The sequence below is a fragment of the Natator depressus genome, chromosome 24, assembly GCF_965152275.1.
Source record: "Natator depressus isolate rNatDep1 chromosome 24, rNatDep2.hap1, whole genome shotgun sequence".
Classification (NCBI taxonomy): Eukaryota; Metazoa; Chordata; order Testudines; family Cheloniidae; genus Natator; species Natator depressus.
In genome coordinates, this window is record NC_134257.1 from 5,495,458 (window position 1) to 5,521,290 (window position 25,833).

General features: G+C 45.1%; 1 protein-coding gene across 2 annotated transcripts in view; it reads right to left on the minus strand.

Annotated features, from left to right (window-relative positions):
• SMG5 (SMG5 nonsense mediated mRNA decay factor) overlaps positions 1 to 20,420 on the minus strand; it is a 44,712-nt gene extending 24,292 nt beyond the window's left edge. Inside the window, exons 1-9 of one of the 2 annotated variants that reach the window (XM_074938925.1) lie at positions 20,328 to 20,420; positions 13,201 to 13,299; positions 11,842 to 11,965; positions 9,801 to 9,957; positions 7,845 to 7,934; positions 6,636 to 6,725; positions 3,969 to 4,047; positions 2,919 to 3,044; positions 1,457 to 1,525 (exon numbers count right to left, since the gene is read on the minus strand). In XM_074938925.1, the coding sequence (XP_074795026.1) occupies positions 1,457 to 1,525; positions 2,919 to 3,044; positions 3,969 to 4,047; positions 6,636 to 6,725; positions 7,845 to 7,934; positions 9,801 to 9,957; positions 11,842 to 11,965; positions 13,201 to 13,299; positions 20,328 to 20,404 (911 nt within the window). In that variant the 5' untranslated portion in view covers positions 20,405 to 20,420. Of the gene's footprint in view, positions 1 to 1,456; positions 1,526 to 2,918; positions 3,045 to 3,968; positions 4,048 to 6,635; positions 6,726 to 7,844; positions 7,935 to 9,800; positions 9,958 to 11,841; positions 11,966 to 13,200; positions 13,300 to 16,420; positions 16,655 to 20,327 lie in introns of those variants that run through there. The other variant, XM_074938926.1, reaches the window with a different exon arrangement.
• Positions 20,421 to 25,833: the final 5,413 nt, after the last annotated feature.

Below are 25,833 nucleotides of genomic sequence, written 5' to 3' on the forward strand. Positions count from 1 at the left end.
GCCTCCATGGCTGACCCAAGCAGCGAGAAACTAGTCACAATTGACCTTTCATCCCATGTAGTAATGGCCAGGATATGAAGCAGTACATCAGCTAATTCTTCATTGATTACTTTAATATACTGACCTAATCAGCTATGGAAAGTCAACAGGTTTCTACAAGTCTGGAGCTCAATCTGATGCTGATATGATCCTTTACACTCCTAATTTAAGGATCTCAAAGCACTTTAGAAACAGCCACAAAAATTCCGCATGAGATGGATAAATATAAATAATCACTGGGTGACTTTCTTCCCACGGGAGTATGCCTGGGTCAGGAGGCACTATATGGCAATACGCATCAATATATACAGTACGCTTCGTTATTAAGAAGAGTGAACATTTCAGAATCAGTTACTTCTACTGTGTAGTTAAAACATTACACTGCAACAGCCTAAATCGAGGGTCTCGACCTTTTTCCTTCTGTGACCTCCCACACCTGTTCTCATCTGCAACCTCACACACACCCCAGAATCATTTGCAGCTCTTTGCTGCTTCAGAAGCAGCATTATGGAAATCAGTACAGTGGATTACAAGATGTTCCCAGCTTTTAGAGAGAAACTGTCTGCAAAAAGTCCAGCAAATCCTCTTCAGCAGGATAGCAGACACGGGCAATTGGAGGAGCTCTATTTCCTCTTCCACCCTGAGACACAGACACCACCCACTGAATGTGCGTTACATGGAGTAACAGTGAAGTGTAAATCCAGGGTCAACCAGCACAAATCAATTCATTAAAATGGGCAAGAGAATCAGAGTGTGTACTGCCCCCTAACAGAAATCAATCTGTAACAAACAGTATTTAAAGGGTTAACCTAGAGCTACCTGAAATCTCTTGGCAGAGACAGAAAATCCAGGAAAAGCCACGCAACTGTACAAAGCTTTCCACTTATTCCAACAGAAACAGGTTATAGAAAGAACAGCATCTTTCCCCTGAACAAGGAGGTTAGATTACAGGTGTTTATAATGAACTGCTCTACTGTTCTGCACGTGTGCAGATTGTGACCCTTTGCACCAATGTCATTCTGACAATGCTTGTTAGAAGCACAGATTTTAAGACTGGGCAAAGCATTTGAACACAGTGAGAAGGGCATCATAACACAACTATGACACTGGGGGATTGGGAAGTCAGAACTTCTGAGTTCTACATTCGCTCAGCCACTGATTTACTGAGTGACCACGACTAAATGATTTAATCCCTGTGTATGAAGTTTCTCTGTGGTGGTGATAATACTCTCCTCCCTCACAGAAGTGTTAAGACTTTACTGACATTTGGGATTCTTGACTGAAAGACTCAGTAGAGGCATCACTAAGATATGTGGTTTTGCATTTGTGGCAAGGGTACAAAGCAAAGTCTCTTCCATTTCTAATGTTTGCAGCTGCAAGTCACCTACAGAGGATAGAAGTTGTAGGGTAACCTTACCTGCTTTTTGGCTGCAAAAGGCTCTGGAGGTACATAAAGCTCACCAGCAACCTTTTAATATCTTTGCATCTAAAGATTAAAGAGAAACAGTTAAGTGAGTATCCCATCACTTGGCTGCAAGATGATAGCAATGTTCTTATTCGTGTATGTAAATCTGGATTGCTAGTAAATTAGTTTATTCATGGTCTCCCACCTTCACTTTAGTGGCACAGATGTGTGGCAAGCTAGCTTTTGCCATCAGAGAGTCCTGCTTTGAGAAAGGGGCATTGATAGTCCATCCATTTCAGAACTTATGATCATGTTTAAACTTTGGAAACAAGAAATACACACAGGAGTCTGGACGGCAAAAATGGTGGTGGGGTGGGAGACCATTAAAGGGAGTTAAGAATTCTGAGGCTGTTCAGTACTAAACAGAGCAAGAGCTTAAGTTGTAAAGGCAGAGGATGTCAGTATTCTTGTGAATCAGAGGTGCTGGTTGAAGAATATTCATTTCTCCAGTTTTCATCCACATATTTACAAAATTTGTTCTCTCAGTACAAGAACCACGTCACACAACCAACCAATCATCTGTCCGGTTCTGGAGATGCATAGTGGAACAAACTACATATCTACTGGATGATATTTATTTGGCTCAGGCACTAGAATATCTGGAAGCAGGTGGTGGACATGAAGGAAGAAACTAGTCTGGATAATACTTGAGAAAAGCACTAAGAATAGAACCAGACCATTAGCAGAAAATTCTAATGCATTAAAAATCAAGGCCAGATAAATGGAAACAAGTTACTCATACTATTGACTTCCTATTAAATGCACCATGAATACTGGTCTACTAGATGGGTGATGACTATATGGACTTCCTGCACAGGCAGCAGTAAACACAACTAGCAAAGATGTATTTAAAACAAAGTAAATGGCTACATTGCTGACACAAGGTCTTAGTGAAGGACAGTGGGTTATGGTAGGTTGCTGGGTTAGATTCAAAGGGCTCTCAGTACCTACCTGATGCCAGAGTTCCCATATTGCTTTTTATTTCGTAAAGTGAAATTTAGTCCTTGTGACTCAGTGGCAGCCCGGCAGACTGAAGTCCACAGGCTGGATGTACATAGGCTGTAGCAGTGCAAGCTTCATACATATTCCACTCCACCAGTATGCCTCAACCCTGATCTGCAGCAACCAGCTCTAGGGTTGAGAAGGGAATTCAACCCTTGCACCTAGTCAGTCCTTGGCCTCTTTCCCAGAGATCACCACTAAAGGGACCAATAGTGGGATCTAGACTGAGATCATCCAAAAAAAGTTTATTAAACAGCAACAACTGTGACTGGCGACTGATTTGAGCTAGATTTGTGCCAGACCCTATTAAAGTCCCCAGGAATCATACCCAGTGTCCTGTTTCTAAAGGAAGCCACTGATGATCACCTTCCAAGTCTTGTCCCAAAACCACCCTCTTCTCTTGTGTTCTTACCGTTTTTTGCTTGGCGACAGTTTCCTGGTTTCACATTTCTTCAGCTGGTGATACATTTTGGCTGCCTTGTCATACAGCCGCTTCAGGTTACCATACGCACCTTCAAAGGACACTTCAGACTGGATACTAAGATACCAACATTTTACAAACAAAAAGTTACTTTTCCGCAGGGATTCTCAGCAGTTACTTTTCGTGGCTTTGATTGGGCTGTGCCACGAATCTTAGGCTCAATTTTTAAAAGGTATTTTGGCACCTAAATATGAAGATAGGTCCTGAGTGAGACTCTTCAAAGTGCTGAAGGGATAGATTTATTTATAAGGATTTCAGTAGGCATTAGGCACTGTGAAGAAGTGCACTCCCTCTGTAAGGGACAGCCTGGGGTATAATCAAGGAGACCTGCCCCACACTAGGACGGAGATATTTAAACAGGAACAGGAAGCGGAGTAAGACAGAGGGGAATAGAAGCCATGCAGGCTGCAGCAGGGTAGTGGTGCTTTTCTCTCAGGCTCTAGGAAACTGGCCTAGCCAGCAGCTTTGTTCTGTGGATTTTAAATCTGGGAGCTGAATCACGGCCCTGAGGTGAGAACCTTAGGAACTGTTTATTGTAATCACTCAGGTCCTGAAACCTTATTAAAAGGGGATATGCTATTTGGTTGGTGTGTTGGTCTCTCCTTGCCATGGGGAAATTAAAAGTGGGTCACATGGGCAGCACCACACTAGACTGCAGGGACTTGCCTGCCCCTTTATAAGCACCTAGGTGCTTTTGAAAATACCTGTCTTCATCTTTAAGTGCCTAAATATCATTCAAAATCTGGCCCTTTGTGTTTTATTTATTTATTCGGTGGCATGGTGGCCCTGTGATCCAGTACAGTCTTGTCAGGGAGGCAGCCTTCACCACCTCTCTCCACCAGCATTCTCACTAATAGCAGGTGTGCAAGGAAATGGAGCAACACATGAAGAAAAAGGAGAAAATCTGGCTCAATGACTGGGAGAGCAATGAGGACACATCAGTTCCCTCCAGCCTCAGTATGTTATGTAACAGACACTCACCAGCGTAAATAGCAGTAGGTAGCTTCCACGTTGTAATATTTACTCCCTGCCAGTGTCCCCAGCTGGTTAAAGGGCATCCCTGTCATGAAAATTAAAAGGAGAGTGAACTAAGCCTGTGTTATTTTGAACAATCCTCATGCAAGAAGATCCTTTACATCTCACTACATTTCCGTTCATGATAGAAGGTGTACAGAGCCAGCAGGTACAAAGGATATTTACAAAGCCATGTTGAAGAGGCTCTGACTACTTGCTCGCTTCACCTTTTCCCACTCTGCTTCATCCTACCCTCACATCTTCCTGTCCCACCTCTGCTTGCTCTCCTTTCTCCTTCAAGCAAGCCCTCATAGTCATCAATAATTCACCTGTCCCCTTCTCTCCTAAACTACTGTGCTGTCTGCCTGATTTGGATTAATAGAATAGTAGGGTTGGAAGAGACCTCAGGAGGTCATCTAGTCCAATCCCCTGCTCAGAGCAGGGCCAACACCAACTAAATCATCCCAGCCAAGGCCTTGTCAAACTGGGCCTTAAAAACTTCTAAGGATGGAGATTCCACCACCTCCCTAGGGAACCCATTCCAGAGCTTCACCACCCTCCTAGTGAAACAGTGTTTCTAATATCCAACCTAGACCTCCCCCACTGCAACTTGAGACCATTGTTCTGTCATCTGCCACCACTGAGAACAGCCGAGCTCCAGCCTCTTTGGAACCCCCCTTCAGGTAGTTGAAGGCTGTTATCAAATCTCCCCTCACTCTTCTCTTCTGCAGACTAAATAATGCCAGTTCCCTCAGCCTCTCTTAGTAAGTCATGTGCCCCAGCCCCCTAATCATTTTTGTTTGTCCTCCGCTGGGCTGTCTCCAATTTGTCTACATCCCTTCTGTAGTGGGGAGACCAAAACTGGACGCAATGCTCCAGGTGTGGCTTCACCAGTGCCAAATAGAGGGGAATAATCACTTCCCTCAATCGGCAGGCAATGCTCCTAGTAATACAGCCCAATATGGTGCTGGCCTTCTTGGCAACAAGGGCACACTGCTGACTCCTATCCAGCTTCTCGTCCACTGTAATCCCCAGGTCCTTCTCTGCAGAACTGCTGCTTAGCCAGTCAGCTAAGGATTGCTAGAACATCTTATCTACATTTGTAAAAGTTCCATGTAAATTTACCATGCTATATAAATTTAATCAATAAACACCAATTATTCACACTTAGGGGTCAGCCATAGCAACAACTCAACAAGGAAAAAGCTTTGCACTATGTTTTTGTAACTGTACTCTTTGCAAAAACTGCCTCTAAGGACCACTCAGAAGCTTTAGCTTCTACTGAATGCAGCTGTCCACTTAACAATACCTCTCTGAGGGGGCTCATTACACATGTACTCCATGATCTGTATTGTTTGTTTCTGAATGCAGCTCAAGTGGTTAATTTGACTCTAAGTATCTATATAGTTCAGGTTCTTAGCTACCTCTGCTCACATCCAAAGCCCACAATTGAGATCATCTGGGGCTTTTAATTAAGACACCCTACATTTCAACGTCTGTATACTGCTAGAAAGGCGCACACAGTCAGAAACCCTCAACTTTGATTCTCAAATTCAGGCTGTCAGACTTGGTAAGCCTTTCAGGGCATTCTGCAAGACCACTCTATTCAGCCAAGCTTCTTCAGGGCAGCTCAGGCAGTCTGTGTGTTCAGGAAGGTTTGAATCATTAATTGACCCTGTGTCAATTTTGTTCCGTATCGATGCATTTCTAATTTGTGCATATGCTTAGCGAGCATGACAGAAATTAAAACTAAATTTTAATTGCAACTGACTATTTAAAAGACATTAGACAAGAAAGCTATTAAATAAGTTCCCATACTTCTATTGTATCTTTTGACTGAGAAGATCAGAGTGCTTTACATGCACTAACCTTGTAATGTAGCAAAATTTCCCCATTTTACAGGTGTGAAAACTGAGGCACAGAGTGTTAAGTGACTTGCCCAAGAGGTCACAGTGGCACACCTGGAATAGAACCCAGGAGTCCAACTCCCAGTTTCCCACTGTGTTATATTTGCACAAAGTAACTGCTTGTAAGTCAAAAAAAAGAGCTGTGGAGTTATATCAGTGGGGAAAGTTGTATTAGCAATAATGACAGGTTTCAGAGTAACAGCCGTGTTAGTCTGTATTCGCAAAAAGAAAAGGAGTACTTCTGGCACCTTAGAGACTAACCAATGCTCTAGAGACTAACCAATTTATTTGAGCATTGGTTAGTCTCTAAGGTGCCACAAGTACTCCTTTTCTATTAGCAATAATGCTCTGCAAAAGCAGCAACACGCAGCTGGATCTTGGGTGAGCCAGACAAGTATGACATCACCACTTGTGTGTAAATTTGAACTTTTATGCATGATGCGGCTAGAGAATAAGGATGAAGTTACCTGATAAATCAAAGTCATCCTGGGAGTTAAAGCAGAGATGCTCTCCTCTCCTTGGTTTGCCAGCAAGAGAGAGTCTCAAAGGGGAATTATTGTAACTGGATAATAAAACAAATCTCTCAAAAGTAAGAAACGTAAGGGTAACCCAAAGCAGAGCAATTGCTACAATAGTGTTTTCTTCCAGTCATTTTCACAAGAGGTTTAGGTTATGTGAGCCACCTTATTGTTCTGGAAGGCCCCAAAATTCATGGCAATTCACTTACCAATTTGTGGTGCAACAGAAAGGGCTTGATAGTAAAACCTCTCAGCCAACAGTTCAGTGTCCACACCTGCCAACTCATTCTGATAGCGAGCTGAAAAGACAGACACATCATGCACAGGCTGAGCCCTGGTATTGCCCAGTGCATAAAGGGAACAATATTGTGTTTAGCTGTGACGCTTGGAGTACCTTTCCCAGACCTGAAGAAGAGCTCTGTGTTGCTCAAAAGCTTGTCTCTCTTGCCAAGAGAAGTTGGTCCAATAAAAGATATTACCTCACCCACCCTGTCTCTCTAAGTTTTTCGTGCACATTCACATGTGCTTTCATTCCTTCACACGCACACAGATACTCAAGCAAGAAGTTAAATCATGTCACACACTCATTTCTTGTGGTCGTGACTGTGAGGTACAGACAAGTCCTCCACCGAATGGACCAACCCATGTACATGTTTCGTACTAACTACTGAAAGGCCACAGCTTTGACATTATCGTCCTGCACTGGATTCAGTTTAGAATTCTGCAGGTTGGGCCAAATTCTCATTTACACTCAGGCCTCCTTGCACCACTCAGGCTTGCTCAGAGGGTCTTAGCGTGTACTTAGTAAGTTATGCCCACTTTAAGGACTTCTTTACAGTGCCAGAGCAGTGCAAATGAAAGTCAGACCCTATGTTCTTATACAGAAACGGATTCAGACCGAGAACACTTGTTAAATGTCTAAGTAAATAGCGTACTCCATGTCTGCGGCACTCAGACAGGACCCCCACATTCTGTAACAGATCTGTTAGCTGAGAGGGTTTCACTTCAAATCTGTTAGTGACAAATGTGTGTAAGGGCTTGTCTACACTGTCGACGGTGCCGTAGCTCTTCCAAACAATCCTCTACTGCAGGAGCAGCCTACAGTGATAGAATGGTCTTTTCCATCACTATAGAAAAGCCACCTCCCTGAGCGACAGTAGCTAGGCTGATGGAAGAATTTTCCATCCAGCGGGGTTAGGTCAGCACAGATATGGCACTCGGAATTGTGGATTCTCCCCCTCCCCCTGCTCCAGAGCAATGCAACTGTGTCAATCTAAATTCTAAATGTACAACAGGTCTAAGACAAACCAGTGTCTGCAAGGAATTATCACTGGTGACTAATGATCATGGTATCCCTGCTATGCATGCAACAGCTTTTATATTTTAAAGGTCCCCGTGCAAGAAAACACTGCTCTTACCTAAATCTCCCAGATAAACCAGACATCTGTGACACGCCATCTGTGCCCACTCCATTTCTTTCCCCGATGCAGACACAGGTTTCTTGCAGCCTACATGAGAAATACCAAATCACAACACGCCCGTGGGTGAAGACCGCTGGAAAGAGACAGCAGCAGCCTATATTTCTTCATGAGATACATGACGGTTAAGTGCATATGCATAAGAGATCACACACTGAGACCGGAGTGCGGGCCTTTGTCTGTGTTGTATTACAGATCAACGCAGGTTTGTTTCAGGCTACATAAGACTCAACATATCCTTTTTTTCTAAAGCCACCTCACTTCTCCTAAGGGCAGCATAATGCACTGTTTCACAGCGATCACTAACAGTGCTACCTCACTCATTTGTCCTGAAGCCAGGGCCAGAACTTTCACCACCAAGCCACTAGAAATGTGGTGTGCATTCTCAGCACTGGATAAGCTTGGCGAGACTGTTAAAATAACAGGGAGAAAAAGGAGGCGAGAAGATGAGATGACAAACAGGGGAGGAAGAGAAATAAAATGGGTGAAAGGGATAAAGAACAAAACATATTCCTGTAGCTACAGCCATCAGCAGTCTTACAGGGAGAAAAGCCTCCAGAAAAGAACAACTCAGTCATTGGGAAGTGGCAGGAGCAATAAAAGAGGGGTCCAATCAGCTGATCTAAAGCTAACTACAACAATCAAGCATAAGTCATCTTAACTCCTGGAGGTGTTTGTCACTGGTGGGACATGTCCCACCAGGACAGATGTTTTTGAAACAATCTTCCATCAGCACCTTCTCACCAGCCAGTGACCAGTGAGGAATATGTTCTGATTATTACAGGCATTGCATACGTGATATTTTACCAATACGCTGACTTCAAAGTTGTGCCTATAGCTGATGGTGAACCTATAAAATGTTTTGCCATGTACCTCTGTCATCCCCATTTATGCCACCTTGCCATTAGCCTCCTCCCACTTCCCCCATTTTTAGTTGTCTGCCCTTCAGCACGACTCTTCCCCATCCACCATTTTTAATGATGCTGCAGTGTTTAATTTTCATTGTATTTTAATTGCAAGTGTCTGCAGCAACTTAGAGGACAGGACTTGTGCAAATGCAGTCACCTATCAAGGATTACAAATCCAGCCACAATTTAAAATAGGATTTATTAGCCCTGCAGTTCCATGAAAATGTTTCTTATAGCAACAGTTGCTAAGGACATCTACCTTTTAAACTGATGTTTCAAAGCCAACTGCAATACAATCATCTTCCACCAGCTAAGAACGGAACACAAGCAAGTTAAATAGTCCATTGCTAGATACAGATGGATATCTCGAACTCCAAATTCTCTTTTCTCCACTTAAGTCCTTCTCAATGTTTCATTATTCTCCTTTCTCATATAAATAATAATAATGATGATGATAACAACAACAATTATTATTATACAAAAAAGATCAGCTTAAGTTTCAGCTCCATTTCTGCAATTGGAACCACATGGATAGACCCCTGAAGTCAGAGATGTGCAGAGGTTTGCCTAGATTCAATTGCAGCATCAAGGATTTTAGTACACACATGCGGGATAAAGCACACAAATGTAACAAAGAGGAAAGAAGGTAACAAGAGTGCAACACAATTTTGCTCACTCTTTATAGCCAGAGGTAAGTGCTTTTTCAAAATTTGCTGTAAGATCTGCCATACTGAACATTAACACTTGCTAAAGGATTTTCTAAGAGAAGTTTGACTGCAATAAAGAATATTTTCCACCCCTCTTGTTTCATTACCAAAAGTTTTAACTTGAAAATAAAAGCTGAGCAGCCTGTGGTTTGAACAGGTAACAAGCTAATGAGAAAAGGATAATCCTCTGCATTTTGAAACTGAAACAAGTATTTGCAAGGGGAAGCCATCTGCTTATGACTCTTGCATCAGCCAAGAGCAAATACACATCAGGCACTGACCTATCAGTGGGTCGGTTACGTGAGTCCAGTCAATACAGCACTGCAGCTCCAGTTGATAGTGAGACTGAATGTAGAGAAGAAGGTGTTGGTAAAACCCTATGCCAGCGATTAGGTGAGTCCGGTATGCACACTCCAGGGTGCTGCGGCTGTGAATGTGCTGTAGAAAACAGAAATAGGCAGCCAGGTGAGAGCCTGTTAATGCAGTCCAGTAAGAATCCGGCAGACATCATGAGTTGCACTTGGTAAAACAGAGGTAGCTGGTAACTCATCTTTTGCCATCCTCCCGCAATTCACTCCACCTTCCTGCTCAATAACCTAACCAGTATTGTTGATATCTAGTATTTGACAGGTGTAAACATCAAGAAAGGAGAAATTACTTAGGCACTGTACAGAGATATAACTAGGAATAACAGACTATTAAGAAATTAAAACACAAGCTGAGAATCAGGAAATGTTTCCGATTTCCATTTTATTCTCCCAAGGGAAATGGTGAAAGATCCATTAGCTTGGGAAGAGAGTAAACCAAATGCTCACAAGAAAAATCATTTGTTGGCTGGGGGGAAACAGACTATATCTAAGAGAGGTTTCAGATCTCTAACCTTTATGAATTACCCGACTGCATTGATTACATTATCATTCTTCATTTAGGCACCAACACTCTCAGGTGTATTTAACAACTACCAATAGGTTTCTGGTAATGCAAAATAACCTTGTTTCCAGCAGTACTAAATCAAACCTTCCCTGATCAGCCACACTCAACAGGCCAAGATGATTCTACCTCTAAGAGCAGGTCCATACCACAAGAAAAGGTGTGCTCTTAACTTGGGTTAAAACAGCAGTGAAGACAGCAAATCAGTTTGTAACTCAGGTTAGCAGCCTGAGTTGAAGCCCATGGAGTTGCACTCAAGCAGCTAAACCAAACTAAAAGCAGAGTTGCCACGTCTTCACTGCTATTTTAACCTGAGTTACAAACACTTTTTTTTTTGGTAGTGCAGATACACTCTCATAAGCATCCCACCTAAAAATCAGCAGCGTCAATCTTTCTTCCCTCCTCGGTTCATCTGATTTACTATTGTGGGACAGCAGGACTGAAGGACTTGTGCCTCTAATAGGATAACACACACATATTTACACACACACACACACCTACCTCAAAGTGAATTCATTTTTTCAGGATATTTTCACTCACTTTAATTGCTATCTGTACATAGTGAGGCACTGAAACAAACCAGGACTTTCATTCTATGGCACTACCAATGGAGTTTCACTAGATGGCAAAGATAATCTTGAAGCCAACACACAGAGCTGAGAGTCAGGAAATCTGGATTTTATTCCCAGCACTGCCACAGACTCGCTGCAATAACCTGGGCAAGTCACAACACCTCTATACCTCGCTTTCCTGACCTTTTTAAAAAAAATAAAGATGATAAACATACCCCTTGTGATCTGAACTGTGATATCTGAGCACTTGTTTGCAATACTTCCCTCCACCTTGGAGGTCCTATGGCCACATTCATTGACACAGTATTTCTAAAGAACTTTTGAGATCCTCAGATGGAAGGCACCAGGAGACCTCAGTTCACTGTAAAGCAGAACCAAATTTAGATAAGACCAGCATGGTATTCCAATTAGAATGAAGTTCATTTGACAGTTGTCTGATAAGATCACCAGGATAATGTGCATAGCACTATATAATAAAAGTAATTTGACTTTCTAGATTCTCTCTAGCATGAAACTAATTAGCACTTTTCTGGATCTTCACATGAATTGATTCCGACACCTGCTTCACATGGAGATATTATTCCTATTTTGGAGATGGGGAAATGGAAAGCAACCTAATTCGGAGAGGCTCTCTGCACCTGCACCACCAAGGCCAGAATGATTTGCCCACGGTTAGAAAGGAAGTCTATGAAAGAGCTAAGATTAGGATTCAGGAGCTTCTGGCTCCCAGTCTTGTGCTCGGACGCTGTTTCCAAATAAATTAAGCCATTTACATGTCACACAGCACAAGAATTTCTGGCTCAGAGGCACAGATACCTGCCTTTTTATTCGTTTTGATGAGCTGGATAACTTCATAGTAAACCTTTCTCCACAGCAGTTCCTCTGCTTTTCTCCCATAATCCACCGGGTGCAAGAACATCAGCTTCACACACAACTCTCGCAACCTGAGACACAGAGCAGAAAGTTTACCATTCCATTAGCTGCAGTAGCCACTTATATAACCAAAACTACATGCGTTAGGGACAAAGGAAAGCCTGAATGTCATTAAAGGGGAAGCATGGCCACCTAGTGGTCATGCACTCTGGGGCACTCACAATCCAGACTGACAGCAACATGCCCAGCCCCAAGGGAGAGCGGTGAGCAGTCACCCCCTCTGCTCATGACCAGTCTGGCTGAAGCATGGAGCAGGGTTGTCAGTCTCTTGAGGGAGCTGTATGTATCCCTCCTCATCTGTAAGCTGGGAGCCATTCTTCTGCACAAGTAATAAGACTGCTTGTGGCCTGCCAATTCATGGGGCAGCCCACCCCCCACCTCCAACATACACACACCACATCAAGACCAGAGAGTCAAGAATTTCCCAAGCTCTCCCCCTCCAGCCACCCCCCAAGCCCTGCATATTGCGGCAGACTCTCCTGCCTTGCAAGTCTTTTGAGAGTGGAAGAGGGACATAAATATACTTTATTTTTCAGCAGCGATGTGTTCAGAGCTGCACAAGAAGCTTACAGGCTAAAATCAGATATAATAATTATGCGAATGAGGGAGTGAATGAACACATACAATTAGCCTAGCACTCTTACCAGCTATTTATCAGCATCTAACCTGCAAGACACTTTTACAGAGAAGTAAACACTAAAGCAAGCCACATAATAAATTTCCACAGTAAGGGAACTAAAAATGCTGTCAGAGTAGCATTTACATAGAATGAAACCTGCACTAAGCACCACCCCCAATAAGCAATCACTTTTAATTATCCCTGTATGGCTTCCAGTAAAAATTTTTTCAACCATGAGATAAAGAATCCTCTCTACTAGGCAAGAAGTTTATTTTACTTATTTTTTATTTTTTCCTGGAAAATGAAGACAGGCTTCACTATATATGTATGAAATTCCTTCAATATACAGGTATTTTAAAGGTATTATAATTATAAAATTATAAAAACAGATCATCATTAACCGCAGTGGAAAAGACTTATCTGTTTTGCCGGAGCCCCAGTCATGAACCAGGACAACGTTGCGTTAGGAGCTGTACAAAAAGAACATGCAAAGAACTAGGGGTACTTTGCTTGACAGGTGCACTACAAACTCAGTTCCCTGTGAAACTGCTGAAACAAAGCCATGTGTAACTTAGCACATTAGATTTCTCCTATCAAAAATTAAAATACAGCATCTGCCCAACTTACTTGTTCCTCAAGCTGATGTTCTCTGGCTTGAACACTTCTTGATAAGCTGCCTTGTTACCGAGAATGAGATCCAGTCTATGAACTGCCTCCACCACCGCTCTGCCAGACAATACAGAAAGAAGAGCTTCAGGATAACAATTCACATGTGACGGTCTTCTATGAGATCCAGGATCTACCCATGATAGCTTCAACCAGCGAAGAAGCCTGCCTTATTTAACATGATCATTAACGAACTGTACCACCCTACATCACACCAACTGATCTACTATTTTTGAACAGTTCTATTATCCTTAACAGATTACAGAAAAAAGAAAGGTTTGATGTAACCAATAAAGTATATGCTAGAATTCATCTGCTTAGCTACTGGGTACCACTACCTGATGAGTCAAATATAAAGTATTTTTGCACTGGCAGACTTAAATGAGACAGACTTCTATTGATACACTAGTGTGAACTTTTAACCTCTGCAGTTAAAAAAAAAAAAGTCAAAATGGATTAGTTTTCAGTGATTACAGGAGGGGGCTAAGGATCAACAGCCCTGTATTTCCTGTTCCTGTTCTTTTGTTGACTTGCTGCATGACCTTGGACAAGTCACTTCTTCACCTTCATTGTGCATCACCTTCCCCATCATTGTTGTAGTGATTCATTAATTAATAAGTCCAAAGAACTTTGAGATCCTTGGAAGAAATGTGCTCCATAAGAGCCAAGTATTATTATTCTTCTGGCAGAACAGTTTAAAACACCTGAATTAAAAACAAAATGTTTTCTCCAAAGCCAGCTGCAACATTGAGCAGGCAACATCAAGTGTACCATCAGTCCAAAAACTGCATTCATGAGTCACTGCTTGAAACTCCTGGGTCTCCTGGAGAAGAATGCAAACGTGTGTAAAATACAAAGTATGTGACGATTCGAAGATATGAACTAAGCTGACTGGCCAAACTGATTCCATCCAACTGCACCATAATCAAAACCGAGAATCTTGTAAGTATCCACAGCAAACACTAGTACAGGCAGAAAGCACATTGACTGATACCTAATAAAGGAGTTCAAGAAAACAAAATTTAGTAATGACCAAGTCAAATTCACTCCATTATTTAGGGCCTTCTTTTTAACCTCTGCTTCTGTCAACCCTATAACTTGGTGGCCACTGGATCAGCTATGGTAAACAGCCTACCCACCTCTCTGCATTTCACTCATTCCTCACATCCTCTCTTTAAAATACAGCTCCCAACTCCCCTTTCCTCCATCCTGCCAACAATCTGCAGGCTATCAACCATATAGGAACTTACTCTTTCCCACCCAGATTCCTCTTTACTTGTCTTTGTTCATCCACTTTGAACATACTTTAATATTTCCATTGCTAAACTGAGCGATTTTTCTTCGAACAAGAAGTTGAAGATAGAGAAACTGTACTGTAAATAAGGAATAAGACAGACCAAATATGGGCTACACAAAGCAGAACATTAGCCACTTCTGCTGCCACCAACCTCCCCCACAAAAAATCCCCATCACTAGCATAAAGCAAATCACCCCACTGAAACTTCCCTGACCTTCTCTTCAGAAATATGCACAGATGGACACCAGACAGTTTGTGTAGGGGACTTGCACATAGGCATCTGCAAGCAAGAACATGCAAAGGTAGTTTCAGCCTACCCATTAGAATCTAACAACTGTTTCCTTGAAAACTACAGAAGTCAGTACAAGGCAACGGATAGTTTCACATGCTGCTCCTTCCTAGCAAATCAAGTCTCCTTTACAAATGCACAGGCTGAAAATTAATCTCGCAAAAAAAATTTCAGGATTCCAGAAAGACAAAAATATCCATCTCACATGACACCCCAAAAGAAAGGGGGACGGAGGGGAACAGAGACTGAAATGATTCTGTCCCTAAACAGGATCATTGTTTGTAAAGTAATGGATTGGGAGATGAAAACATAGCTAATGTACAAAAAAAATAGTTCCCTTAACGTAACAATTTCTTCTTAATGGTCTATCTTGTCTTGTATTTCTTCATGGCTGAGAATCACATACTAAAGAGTATATTACGAATACTCCACCACCTTCCACCCAAGGACCTCAAAGTGCTTTACAAACTCCAATCCAATTTCAGAATAGCCCTGTGAGGTAGATAGGCAACAGACACATTTGCCGGTGGGGAAAGAGAGGCACAGAAGCTATGCAATTCACCAAACATCAAGCAAGTCAGTGGCAGAGTCAGAAACAGAAGCCATGAGTTTTAGTTCTAGGTCCCCTGCTTTGACCACAGGTAGTAAGCTAGATGGATAAAACTTAATAACTATGAAGATATTGTGTAACTGTCATCCTACAGTTTTTGTCCTACCATTTACACCTCACTATAGACTTTGCTACCAAAGCACTACAGGAGGATCAAAGATTAATTTGATCAAACAGAGCTCACTTCTCTGTTTCATTCACTAGCATTTCCAGAAGAACTCAGAACTTCTGATTCATTTTCCCCCACCCATACTGAAGACAGAAGCCTTTGAAAGACTCCTTTCCTTCCAAGAATGGGCCAAAATATGTACTCTTTACTTCTGTCAAAGCTATTGTTTAAAAAGCCACATCTTTTCTTGGCGTACTAGTCAAATACAAAAAAATTGTACTGCCTCCAGTCCAGCCTCGCTCAGTCACAACGACACTTCTCAAAAGTGAAAATGATGTCACTCAGACTACAAGGGTCAGAAACAGTAGCAGTGAACACCTCTTTATAAGCAGCTGAACAGACCCTGAAAATGGGATGTTAACTCGTGATGCAGTGTGATGCAAGCATGTGTCTTCTTTTAAAAGAAGTGTAAATTAACTGTATTTGATCAAACACTGACCCATTTGTCCTGCCATTTATTAAACTCAAACTGCTTTATGGATCTCTCACATGAACACACCACTCTGATTATTTCATTGCTGACAGCTCAATGGAGCTCATAGATCAGGACAGAATTGTATTCTTGCATATGTACCCGAAAGGGGATCACAAAGTCTTGTGTAAGGATCTACTTAACTAAGCAACAACATCAACACACATGGACACTGCATGTACACATGAAGTTAGATTAAACAGACTGAGGAGACAATTTGCCAGAGCACCTGGCAGTATTGCCCTTACTGAGAGTCAAGAAAACCAAACAGATTGTTATTTGGATATCAACAGTATTGCTGGGTAAAAATGGGATCAAATGGTTAAGTAATGAATCTTGCTCACATGCACCAGGGTTGAACCGACTTGCCAAATTTGAAGTCAGGAAAGGTTTTCCTCCAGGGAGTACTTAGTTGGGAACTTCTGGGTATTTTTGCCTTCCTCTAGAGCATAGGGCGGGGAATCATCCATTAGGGTGTATCCCACATGATCAACTTCCTGAAATTGCAGTGGATGGGCACTAGTGGACACTGGTCCTTCCAGTTGTTTTCTATGTTTCTATGGACAAACAAACTAACATTGTATCTGCAACCTAAAAGCCAAAAAAGAGAGCAAGATTTGTTTTCTACAAGATATACACAACACACTGATCAGAACATAACTCAGTCTGCTCATGTCCTAATCTGACTGACACCAGGGGCTGAGTTACGTTTTGGAGTTAACAAACTGATGTCATGCCTCACTACATATTTTAACACCTGCTGGGTTTAATCCCTGCTTTCAGCCAGCAGATCAGAACCACAGAGAAAGCAGATCAGATGCCCTGTTTGGTTCTTTTTACAGACTGGCATCTCATGCCAAGCTACATGGAAACAATCCAATGATGAGTCCTCTTTGTCTAGAGGAGAAACTGATCTAACATTTTCTTTCCTTGCCATTAACATTTTGGAATTGGGCAGGATGGCACATCTTATTTATTTAAAACATTACTGATCGGGGTAGCCTTGTGGGAATGAGATGTGTCCACAGGGGGAACTGCAGCCATTGTCTTATTCCAGCTTGTATCAGTACAAAATAATATAATGCAGTACAATCTAAAATTGTAGACTACATAAGGTTAATGCAGAGCTGAATGGCTAGTGGTTACTTGGAGGCAATTCTGACTTGGGATTCAGGTGAAACAAGTTTGGTGGTCTCAAATTAAACCACATATTGTTAACAAACACATAATTTAACCCAATGGACAGATTTTTAAGAGACCCAGGACTGGACTAGCTCAGGAATTATACATACTAGAAGAGCCAAATGGGAAAGCTTGCCCACCTCTGCCTACAGCATATTCCTCAATCTCACACAGGAGTCTCTGCACGGAAGGAAGGATGGTTTTGTTGTTGAAGCACTAGCCTGGGACTTAAGAGACTTGAGTTCAATTCCCAGCTCTGTCACAAATTCTCTGTGTGACACTAGGCATGACACTTAGACAACAATTACAGCCACAAAGGTGAGCCCATTCATGCATAGTTTAAAGTCTGTACTGGAACGTACAAGAAGAGATGAATCAAAGAAACACATCAACACGGGGATCAAAAGTTTCTAGAAACTCACATCGTAGCCCGTGTCCTCAGCTAGCACATGGAATATGATGAGTACAGTACATCTTCCTGCAAAGCAAGTTACCTGTACATTTTACACAATCCTACATTTGAACAGAAGAACAAGATGTGACACTAGGCTGTTTAGTGTGCAAGCCATGTTAGTAGACTTACTAAATGTAAATTCTTTAACAAAATCAAGCTACAGGCTTCTGGCTAACATAATTTGGCCTCTCTTGTAATAAGCAGACCTTTTTAAAGGCTAAGCACATAGTTATCTCAGCTATAAAAATACAGCAAGCACTTAGATGTCTAATGAAATTCTACCCTGGAAGTTTAAATATAAAAAACTTACTTCTTATTGCCTTGAACACCAGAATATGTTAGTATGGAATGGAGTATTTTACGGTCTGACTGCTAATACCAAGACCCTAATACATTTTGGCGCTGTAGGCATCTCCTGCATGACAGAGCATCCTACAACATGGGCAACTAAAACCACTGCTTTTCGCTACACTCTGTGTAATGAAAAACATGTCATTTAACTTGAATGTAAAAAAACACGCAATTGTATAAAGATCCATCACAGCCACAGTTAGGGAAATGCTTTTAATAACCTACCAGTCAAAACTTTGGACTTTTGTACAAGGATCTCAACATGCTTTACAAAGGTAGGCGTGGTTATGTCAATTTTACAGGAGAAGGAAGAAAAATTACTCAGATGGGAAAACTGAAGCAGAGAGGGACAGTGACTTGGTCATGGGTATGCAGCACGTAGAACCCAGGAGTCCTTATTCTCATGCCTGGACTACACTTAAAATTTAGGTCGATGTAGCTATGGTCCTCAGGTGTGTGAAAAATCCACACGCCTGAGGGTATGTCTACATTGGGACTTGGTCGGCAAAACTTTTGTCATTGAGGGATGTTAAAAACAAAAACAACCACACCCCCAAACAACAAAAGTTTTACCAATGAAAAGCGCCGGTGTGAAGAGCACTTTGTTGGCAGAAGCACTCTCCTGCCGACAAAGCCACTGCCGTTCATGAGGGGTGGCACTTTTTTGTCGACAGGAGAGCTCTCTCCTGCTGAGAAACAGCAGCTACACTGCATGGCTTTTAGCAGCATAGCTGTAGCAGTACAGCCGTGTCGCTAAAAACTGTGTAGCGTAGCCATAGCCTGAGTCACAGCTATGTCAACCTAACCCCCAGCGGAGACACAGCTAGGTTAACAGAAGAATACTTCCTATCATCGCTTGCGGAGGTGGTGTTCCTACAGCGATGGAAAAACACCTTCTGTCAGCATAGGCTGCATCTACACTATGGGGTTAAGCCAGCAGAGCTAGAGCATTGTAGCTATGACAATATAGTCCCCATAGTGTAGAGATACCCCCACTCCCTAGATATAATGTTCACTGACACCTGAAGCCTACAGCTGTCCTTTGCTCCAAGTTATAAGAAGAATGCCATCCCTGCTGTACTACCTTGACTTGTATTGCAGTAGCACCCAGAGACCTCCACTCAGATTGGGGTGCTGTACAAACACCTAGAGTGACAGGGTCCCTTAAGAGTGACCAACAAGGTCTATGAATGCCCAGCACCCTCCAAGCCTGCCAGCCCCTCTGGATCCTCAGAAACTGGAGACTAACAATACAACTGCTTTGGAGAAGGAAGAGGTGGGGATTAACAGGGGTTTAGTGCCCAGCTCTTCAGCACACCCCTCCCCGTCCTATATAAGCAATGGCACAATCAGGGTAGGGATGAGAAGAGAAGAGGACAGCCCCTCTGCCTCCCCATGCACAGGTTTCTCTGACCCAACCCCCCCACCTGCTATCTTGTGTCCAGCTGCCCCCCAGCCCCTGTTCTCCCTATATCTCCCCCTCCCCAGCTCCTCCTCTCCCCACCCCCAGTTCTCCCCCACCCCCAGTTCTCCCCCACCCCCCTCTCCCCACCCCCAGTTCTCCCCCACCCCCAGTTCTCCCCATCCCCTGCCCCCTTCCCACATCCCCCACCCCCCTCTCCCCACCCCCAGTTCTCCCCATCCCCTGCCCCCTTCCCACATCCCCCACCCCCAGTTCTCCCCCACCCCCCTCTCCCCATCCCCAGCTCTCCCCCACCCCCTGCCCCCCTTCCCACATCCCCCACCCCCAGTTCTCCCCCACCCCGAGTTCTCCCCATCCCCTGCCCCCTTCCCACATCCCCCGCCCCCCTCTCCCCATCCCCTGCCCCCTTCCCACATCCCCCGCCCCCAGTTCTCCCCATCCCCTGCCCCCTTCCCACATCCCCCACCCCCAGTTCTCCCCATCCCCTGCCCCCTTCCCACATCCCCCACCCCCAGTTCTCCCCATCCCCTGCCCCCTTCCCACATCCCCCACCCCCAGTTCTCCCCATCCCCTGCCCCCTTCCCACATCCCCCACCCCCAGTTCTCCCCCATCCCCTGCCCCCTTCCCACATCCCCCACCCCCAGTTCTCCCCCACCCCCCTCTCCCCATCCCCAGCTCTCCCTCAGCCCCTCCTCTCCCCATACTTCACCCTCCCCGTCCCCCATCTCCAGTTCTCCCCCACCCTCCTCTCCCCATCCCCCGCCCCGGCCCCAGGTCGCCCCTCAGCTCCCCTCCATCCCCCCCGCCCTCCCGCCGGTTCTGCCCCCGGCCCCGCCTCACCGGTACAGCCGCTTGGTGTGCAGCACCTTGGCCTCGGGCTCGCCGCTCTCGCCGGGGGTCCCGCTGCCCTGGCTCATGGCGCCCGGCAGGGGGAGGCCCGGCGCGGCCGGCTCCCTCCCTCCTCAGCAGCGCCGGCTCCCTGCCGCCTCCTCCGCCCCGCAGCGCGGCCGCCGCAGCCACCGGCCCCGCGCGGCCGCCATCGCTCCGCCGCGGCCCTCTCCCCGCCCCCGCTCGAAGTCACGCGAGACTTCGCCCGCCTCTCCTGTGGTCTCTCGAGAGCGGGACTGCCCGCCCATGCCTCCGGCGGGCAACATGGCGTCCGCTCCGGCTTCACCGCGCGAGATTTCGCGGCTAACCCGCCCACCGCCAGAGCTGTCGCTCTCCGCTGCCAGGACTTAGTGCTGGCAACATGGCCGCCTCCTAGCTTCAACTGCCATTCAAATAAACTTTATTGACAACACATGACTTCGGCAGACAAAAGGGGGAAGGGGTGAGGCGAGGCTGCAGGGGGGATGGGGACAAACCAAGGCTTACCCCCACCCTCTGAGACGGCAGGGGCCTCAACAGATGCAGACAGAGCGGGGCCTGATTCTCCTGTCACTTAAACCAGTTTAAATCCGGTAACAGTAATGGACTCCCTCCTGATTTACACTGGTGAAACTGAAGGCCAAATCTGGCCCGGGGAAGCCAGGACCTAGGACTTGACATAGGTGCAAGTCAGTCAAGCTGAAAACTCTAGGGGATCAGGCACTGGACTGGGAGCCAGGAAACCTTGGTTCTGTTTTAATTGGCCCCACTTTCACACTGAGGGTATGCTTTTTAATTCGTGTGTAAAGGGTTAAGAAGTGATTAATCGATATTTAATAAAGGGTTGGAGTCTAACAGGTTGCTTATGAATAGAGCCCCACCAAATTCACGGCCATGAAAAACGTGTCACGGACCATGACATCTGATCTCCCCCTGTGAAATCTGGTCTTTCGTGTACTTTTACCCAATACTATACAGATTTCATGGGGGGGTGGGGAGGGGGCGGGACGACCAGTGTTTCTCAGACTGGGGGTCCTGACCCAAAAGGGGGTCGCAGGGGAGTCGCAAGGTTATTGTAGGGTGATCATGTTATTGCCAACCTTACTTCTGCGCTGCCTTCAGAGTTGGGTAGGGTGACCAGGTGTCCAGTTTTTGACCAGAACACCTGGTCGAAAAGGGACCCTGGTGGCTCTGGTCAGCACTGCCGATCAGGCCGTTAAAAGTCCGGTCGGTGGTGCTGCCCGGCTAAGGCAGGCTAGTTCCTACCTGTTCTGACACCGCGCTGCACCCTGGAAGTGGCCAACAGATCTGGCTCCTAGGCGGGAGGGGCCACGAGGCTCCGCAGGCTGCCCCTGCCCCGAGCACCGGCTCCACACTGGAACCGGCCAATGGGAGATGCGGGGGCGGTGCCTGTGGGTGAGAGCAGCGTGCAGAGCTGCCCGCGTACCTCTGCCTAGGAGCCGGACCTATTGCTGGCCACATCTGGGGCCTGCCTTAGCGCCCCCCACTGCGCCGCTGACTGGGAGCCACAACCCAGAGACCCAACCCCCTACCCCAGCCTGGAGCCCCCCCAAACCCAGATCCCCTTCTTCACCCCAAACCCCTCATCCCTGGCCCCACCCCAGAGCCTGCACCCCCAGCACTTAGCACAACAAGGTCTTGATTTCAGTGGAGGTCCCAAGTGCAACTGTAATACATAATATAATTAATCCTTAGGAAATCCACCCCGTATTGTAAGTCACGTAACCCTTCTAAAGACAGTAGGTTCAGGGTAGATCAGTGCTTGGATGTGGGACCTAAGGGAGCAGAATTCAAACATATGTTGAGATTATGTTAATAGTTTGAATCAATAGGAGCAGCGTGTTCTGAGTAAAGTCCAGATCTCCACCATTGGGCAGCGCTGTGATGCGATGGAGTGAGGGAAGATGAGTGTCTCTTCCTTAATTCAGAATTCTCTTTCTTTTCTGGGGTATTTAATTACAATTTCTGTAATTAGTTCCTAAACATAATCTGACTGTGGGTTGTTTTTTGTGGGGAAGGTGGCTAGTATAATCAGGAGCCATGTTAGCTCTGTTCCCTCGTTTCATTTCACTAAATTGCTCAACATGAAAACGAATCTTGGAGTGTTTGCTTGGAGAAGTGGCTATGAAGATGTTTTAACTGCTTCTTTCTGCCTCCAGGGTCCTTGTGAGTTATCCCAAATAAACACAAATATGGAGGGCAGCTTCCTGGTTTCCTTACCCCATGTAGTTTAATCACCCAAACCATTGTCCAATCCAGGGGTTTGTACATACTGCAAACTAAATATTGATCTAAGATTTTGATGCTGGGGTCAGCACTTATGCTGACGTCACTCACATCTGCCTATACACACACGGAGTTTATATTACACCACACTCATATGTGCATACAGACAGATCCACACACTCCAGCACTAACACACGTAGACATCATAGTCACATATTATGCTTTCAACCCACACGGACACACACAACATACACCGTGCTCGTATACACACAGACACACCCACACATGCCCCTCCCTACTTATTACATACACAACATATACACGTGCTCCACATTTATATACACACCATACTTACATATATACACACACACACCACACAGCATACGCGGCATATATGCACACTGCAAATGCACCAAATAAATAAGTACACACGCAATGCATGTGTGAGCACACGCACACACACACACACACACACCTCAAAGATACATGTGCAAAGTTCAAACAATGCAATTACATACACATGAACAGGAAAACACAACACACCAACCTGAATGCATAACATAACACATCTATACATCACACGTCCATGCTTTCACAACACAAGTATGCAAAAGCATGTTAATAATAGTAATAATAAGGCACATATGCAAATCACACAAACATGCATGCGCAACACATGTATGGACCACACAAACATGCACACACAATGCATGAGCACACCACACACAACACAACACAACACACGCACACAACCTCTGGGAACAGCCTTTTCTGCCGGCTGATTCAGTAGGTCCAGTGAAGCAAAGCTGCCTCTGCCCCTTTAATTCCAGCCACACCTTTGCTGGTTAAACAGGTTTGAGGTCCAGTCAAAGGGAAGAAGCCTCAGAAACATTCACAACCCGGGACAGCCATCCGCAAAACTGCTCCACTTTCCAAGTAAGCAGCCCAGCAGGGAAACAGATCTCTGCTTTACTTTATTCATTTTCTCTTGCAGTCTGGTCTAGTGGAGGGGTTGTTCGGAAGATGGGTGCAGGAGGGAGTTTTGTAGGTTGCCTGAGTTTGTGAGTGTGTGCATGTGTGTGAGAGACAGAGAGAGAGAGGGACAGACTGACAGACAGACTCTGGAGACCTGGCTCTGCCACTGGGATGTAGTGTGACCTTGGGCAACTCATGTCACCACTCTGTGCCTCGGTTTCCCCATCTGCAAAGTGGGGACAGTGCTACTGCCCTCTTTTGTAAAGTGTTTCAAGACGTCTGGATGAAATGTGCTATGTAAGAGCTAGGGATTATTATTGGGTGTGCAGGATACATGTCAATACTTTATTTGTAACTTCTTTGATCCCAATCCCTCTCCCCTCCACCACTAACACTTTGGCAACCACTTAATGAGGGCCTCACAAGTGGCTCTTAATCCCCCACCCTATATTAAGCCCCACATGGGCACACTCCTACATCTCTTTAAAATCAACAGGGCCAGATGGTTTTAGTGGAGAGAAACTGACAGACACCAGCTGGGAATCTGCCCCCCTCCTCCTCCCCGGGGATCCCTCATGGGTGCAGTGAGTCTGCTGGTGGGGAGTGCAGTGTGGGGATGAATAAATTAACTATCCTAGTTGACAGATCTCAGTCAATCCAGGAGGGATTGCCAATATTCCCCATATGTGCTGCCATTTTTTTAAGAGTGATTAACATTGCAGGGGCCTTGGGCATTCATACATCTCAGTACTTCCTAGTCTCCACCTGTGGAACATCATAGTCTCGTCTCCTGAGGGCTGTCATACTTCAATCTCATTTCGGTTGTTGGGTGGTGGTGGTGGCCTGTGAGATACAGGTCAGACTAGAAGATCTGGTGGTCCCTTCTGGTCTTCCCTTTATGACTCAGTGGTATTGTAATTGTTGGCCTGCCATATGTCGTGTATGCCTGCAGTTGATAGGTGCCTCCCAGTTCTTGTCGATCAGTGTTCACGCTGCTTCCTCTGGAGAGTTTTGCAAGGTGTGCGCATCTCAACAACGCACTACGCAATTTTGCTCACCACCTGTGTAATAAATATCCCTCCAGGTAAACTGGCAGGTGCCTGCAAGGATTGACCAGCTTGATTTTCAAAGGCGAACAGCCCCGGCAAATGGGATGGGCAAGAACTCACCCCTCCTGAAAATCAAGCCCTGCTCTTTTCATTGCCATCCGAGGTCCTGATCCCCAAAATTTGCATCTCTATTCCCAACATTCAGGGGTCTTTTGGTTCAGCCAACGAGGGGCCAGCCCCAGCACTGTAATCCAGATCCCAATTTCAGAGATGATTTGGATCCAACATTTAGGTTCAGTCGAGCGGAGGTGAGGCACAAAGTTCTGATCCAAAATCCGTGAAGTGTTTGGATTGGGTGTTTTTGAAAATTCATCCCATTATCTCTTTAGGAGTAGCCATGAAGGGTTTGTGCACACATGGAGTTATTCTGGACTAGCTATTGGGCCTTACATTCACACCCAACCTTAATCTGAATTCACTTTCAAGTGTAGACAAGCTGTCGGTTCTGTTCTAGATCGAGGCATGCCCAGAGTTTATAGGAGTGTTTGGATGTGGGATTTTGCTTAGGGTATATCTATTATTTAACCCTTTCCTAGAGCTCCATAGAAACCGATCCTGTGGTTTTTTTCAGCAGCTGTTTCATCCCCTGGATTTAATCATTTTAATAACAAATAGAATAGTGTTTAACTGAGCTCAGTGACACCGGTATACTTCCAGAGCAATTCCACCAACTTCAGCTGGAAGCAGCTTGACCTAGTGGGAGTCAGGACTCTTGGGCTCTCTTTTAACTTTGGAGGAAGTGTGATTTGGTGGTTACAGCATGGACAGGAGGGTGACTGGGATCCAGGACTCTTGTGTTCTATTCCCAGCTCTGCCACCAATTTGCTGTGTGACCTTGGATTAATTGCCCCACTGCTTTTGGTGTCCCCAGTTTATAAAGGAGGGATGACAATGTCTTGGAAGTGTTGATTAATGGTTGGGCTTGTGAGGGGCGTTGGCCACTTGGGAAGGGTGATCTACAGGCAGCTCCTTATTGGTATCTCGTTGTGTATGTTCTTTGTCCCTCCATAGGTGGAGAACAGCAATGACAGAGGACAGCAATTAGACTCTGCACCCTTAAATAGGCGATACAGTCTATTGCCCGTACCACCACAAAGCCAGCCTCCCTCCGGGTCTGTCCCCAGCTGGAACATCCCCGAAGGCCCAAG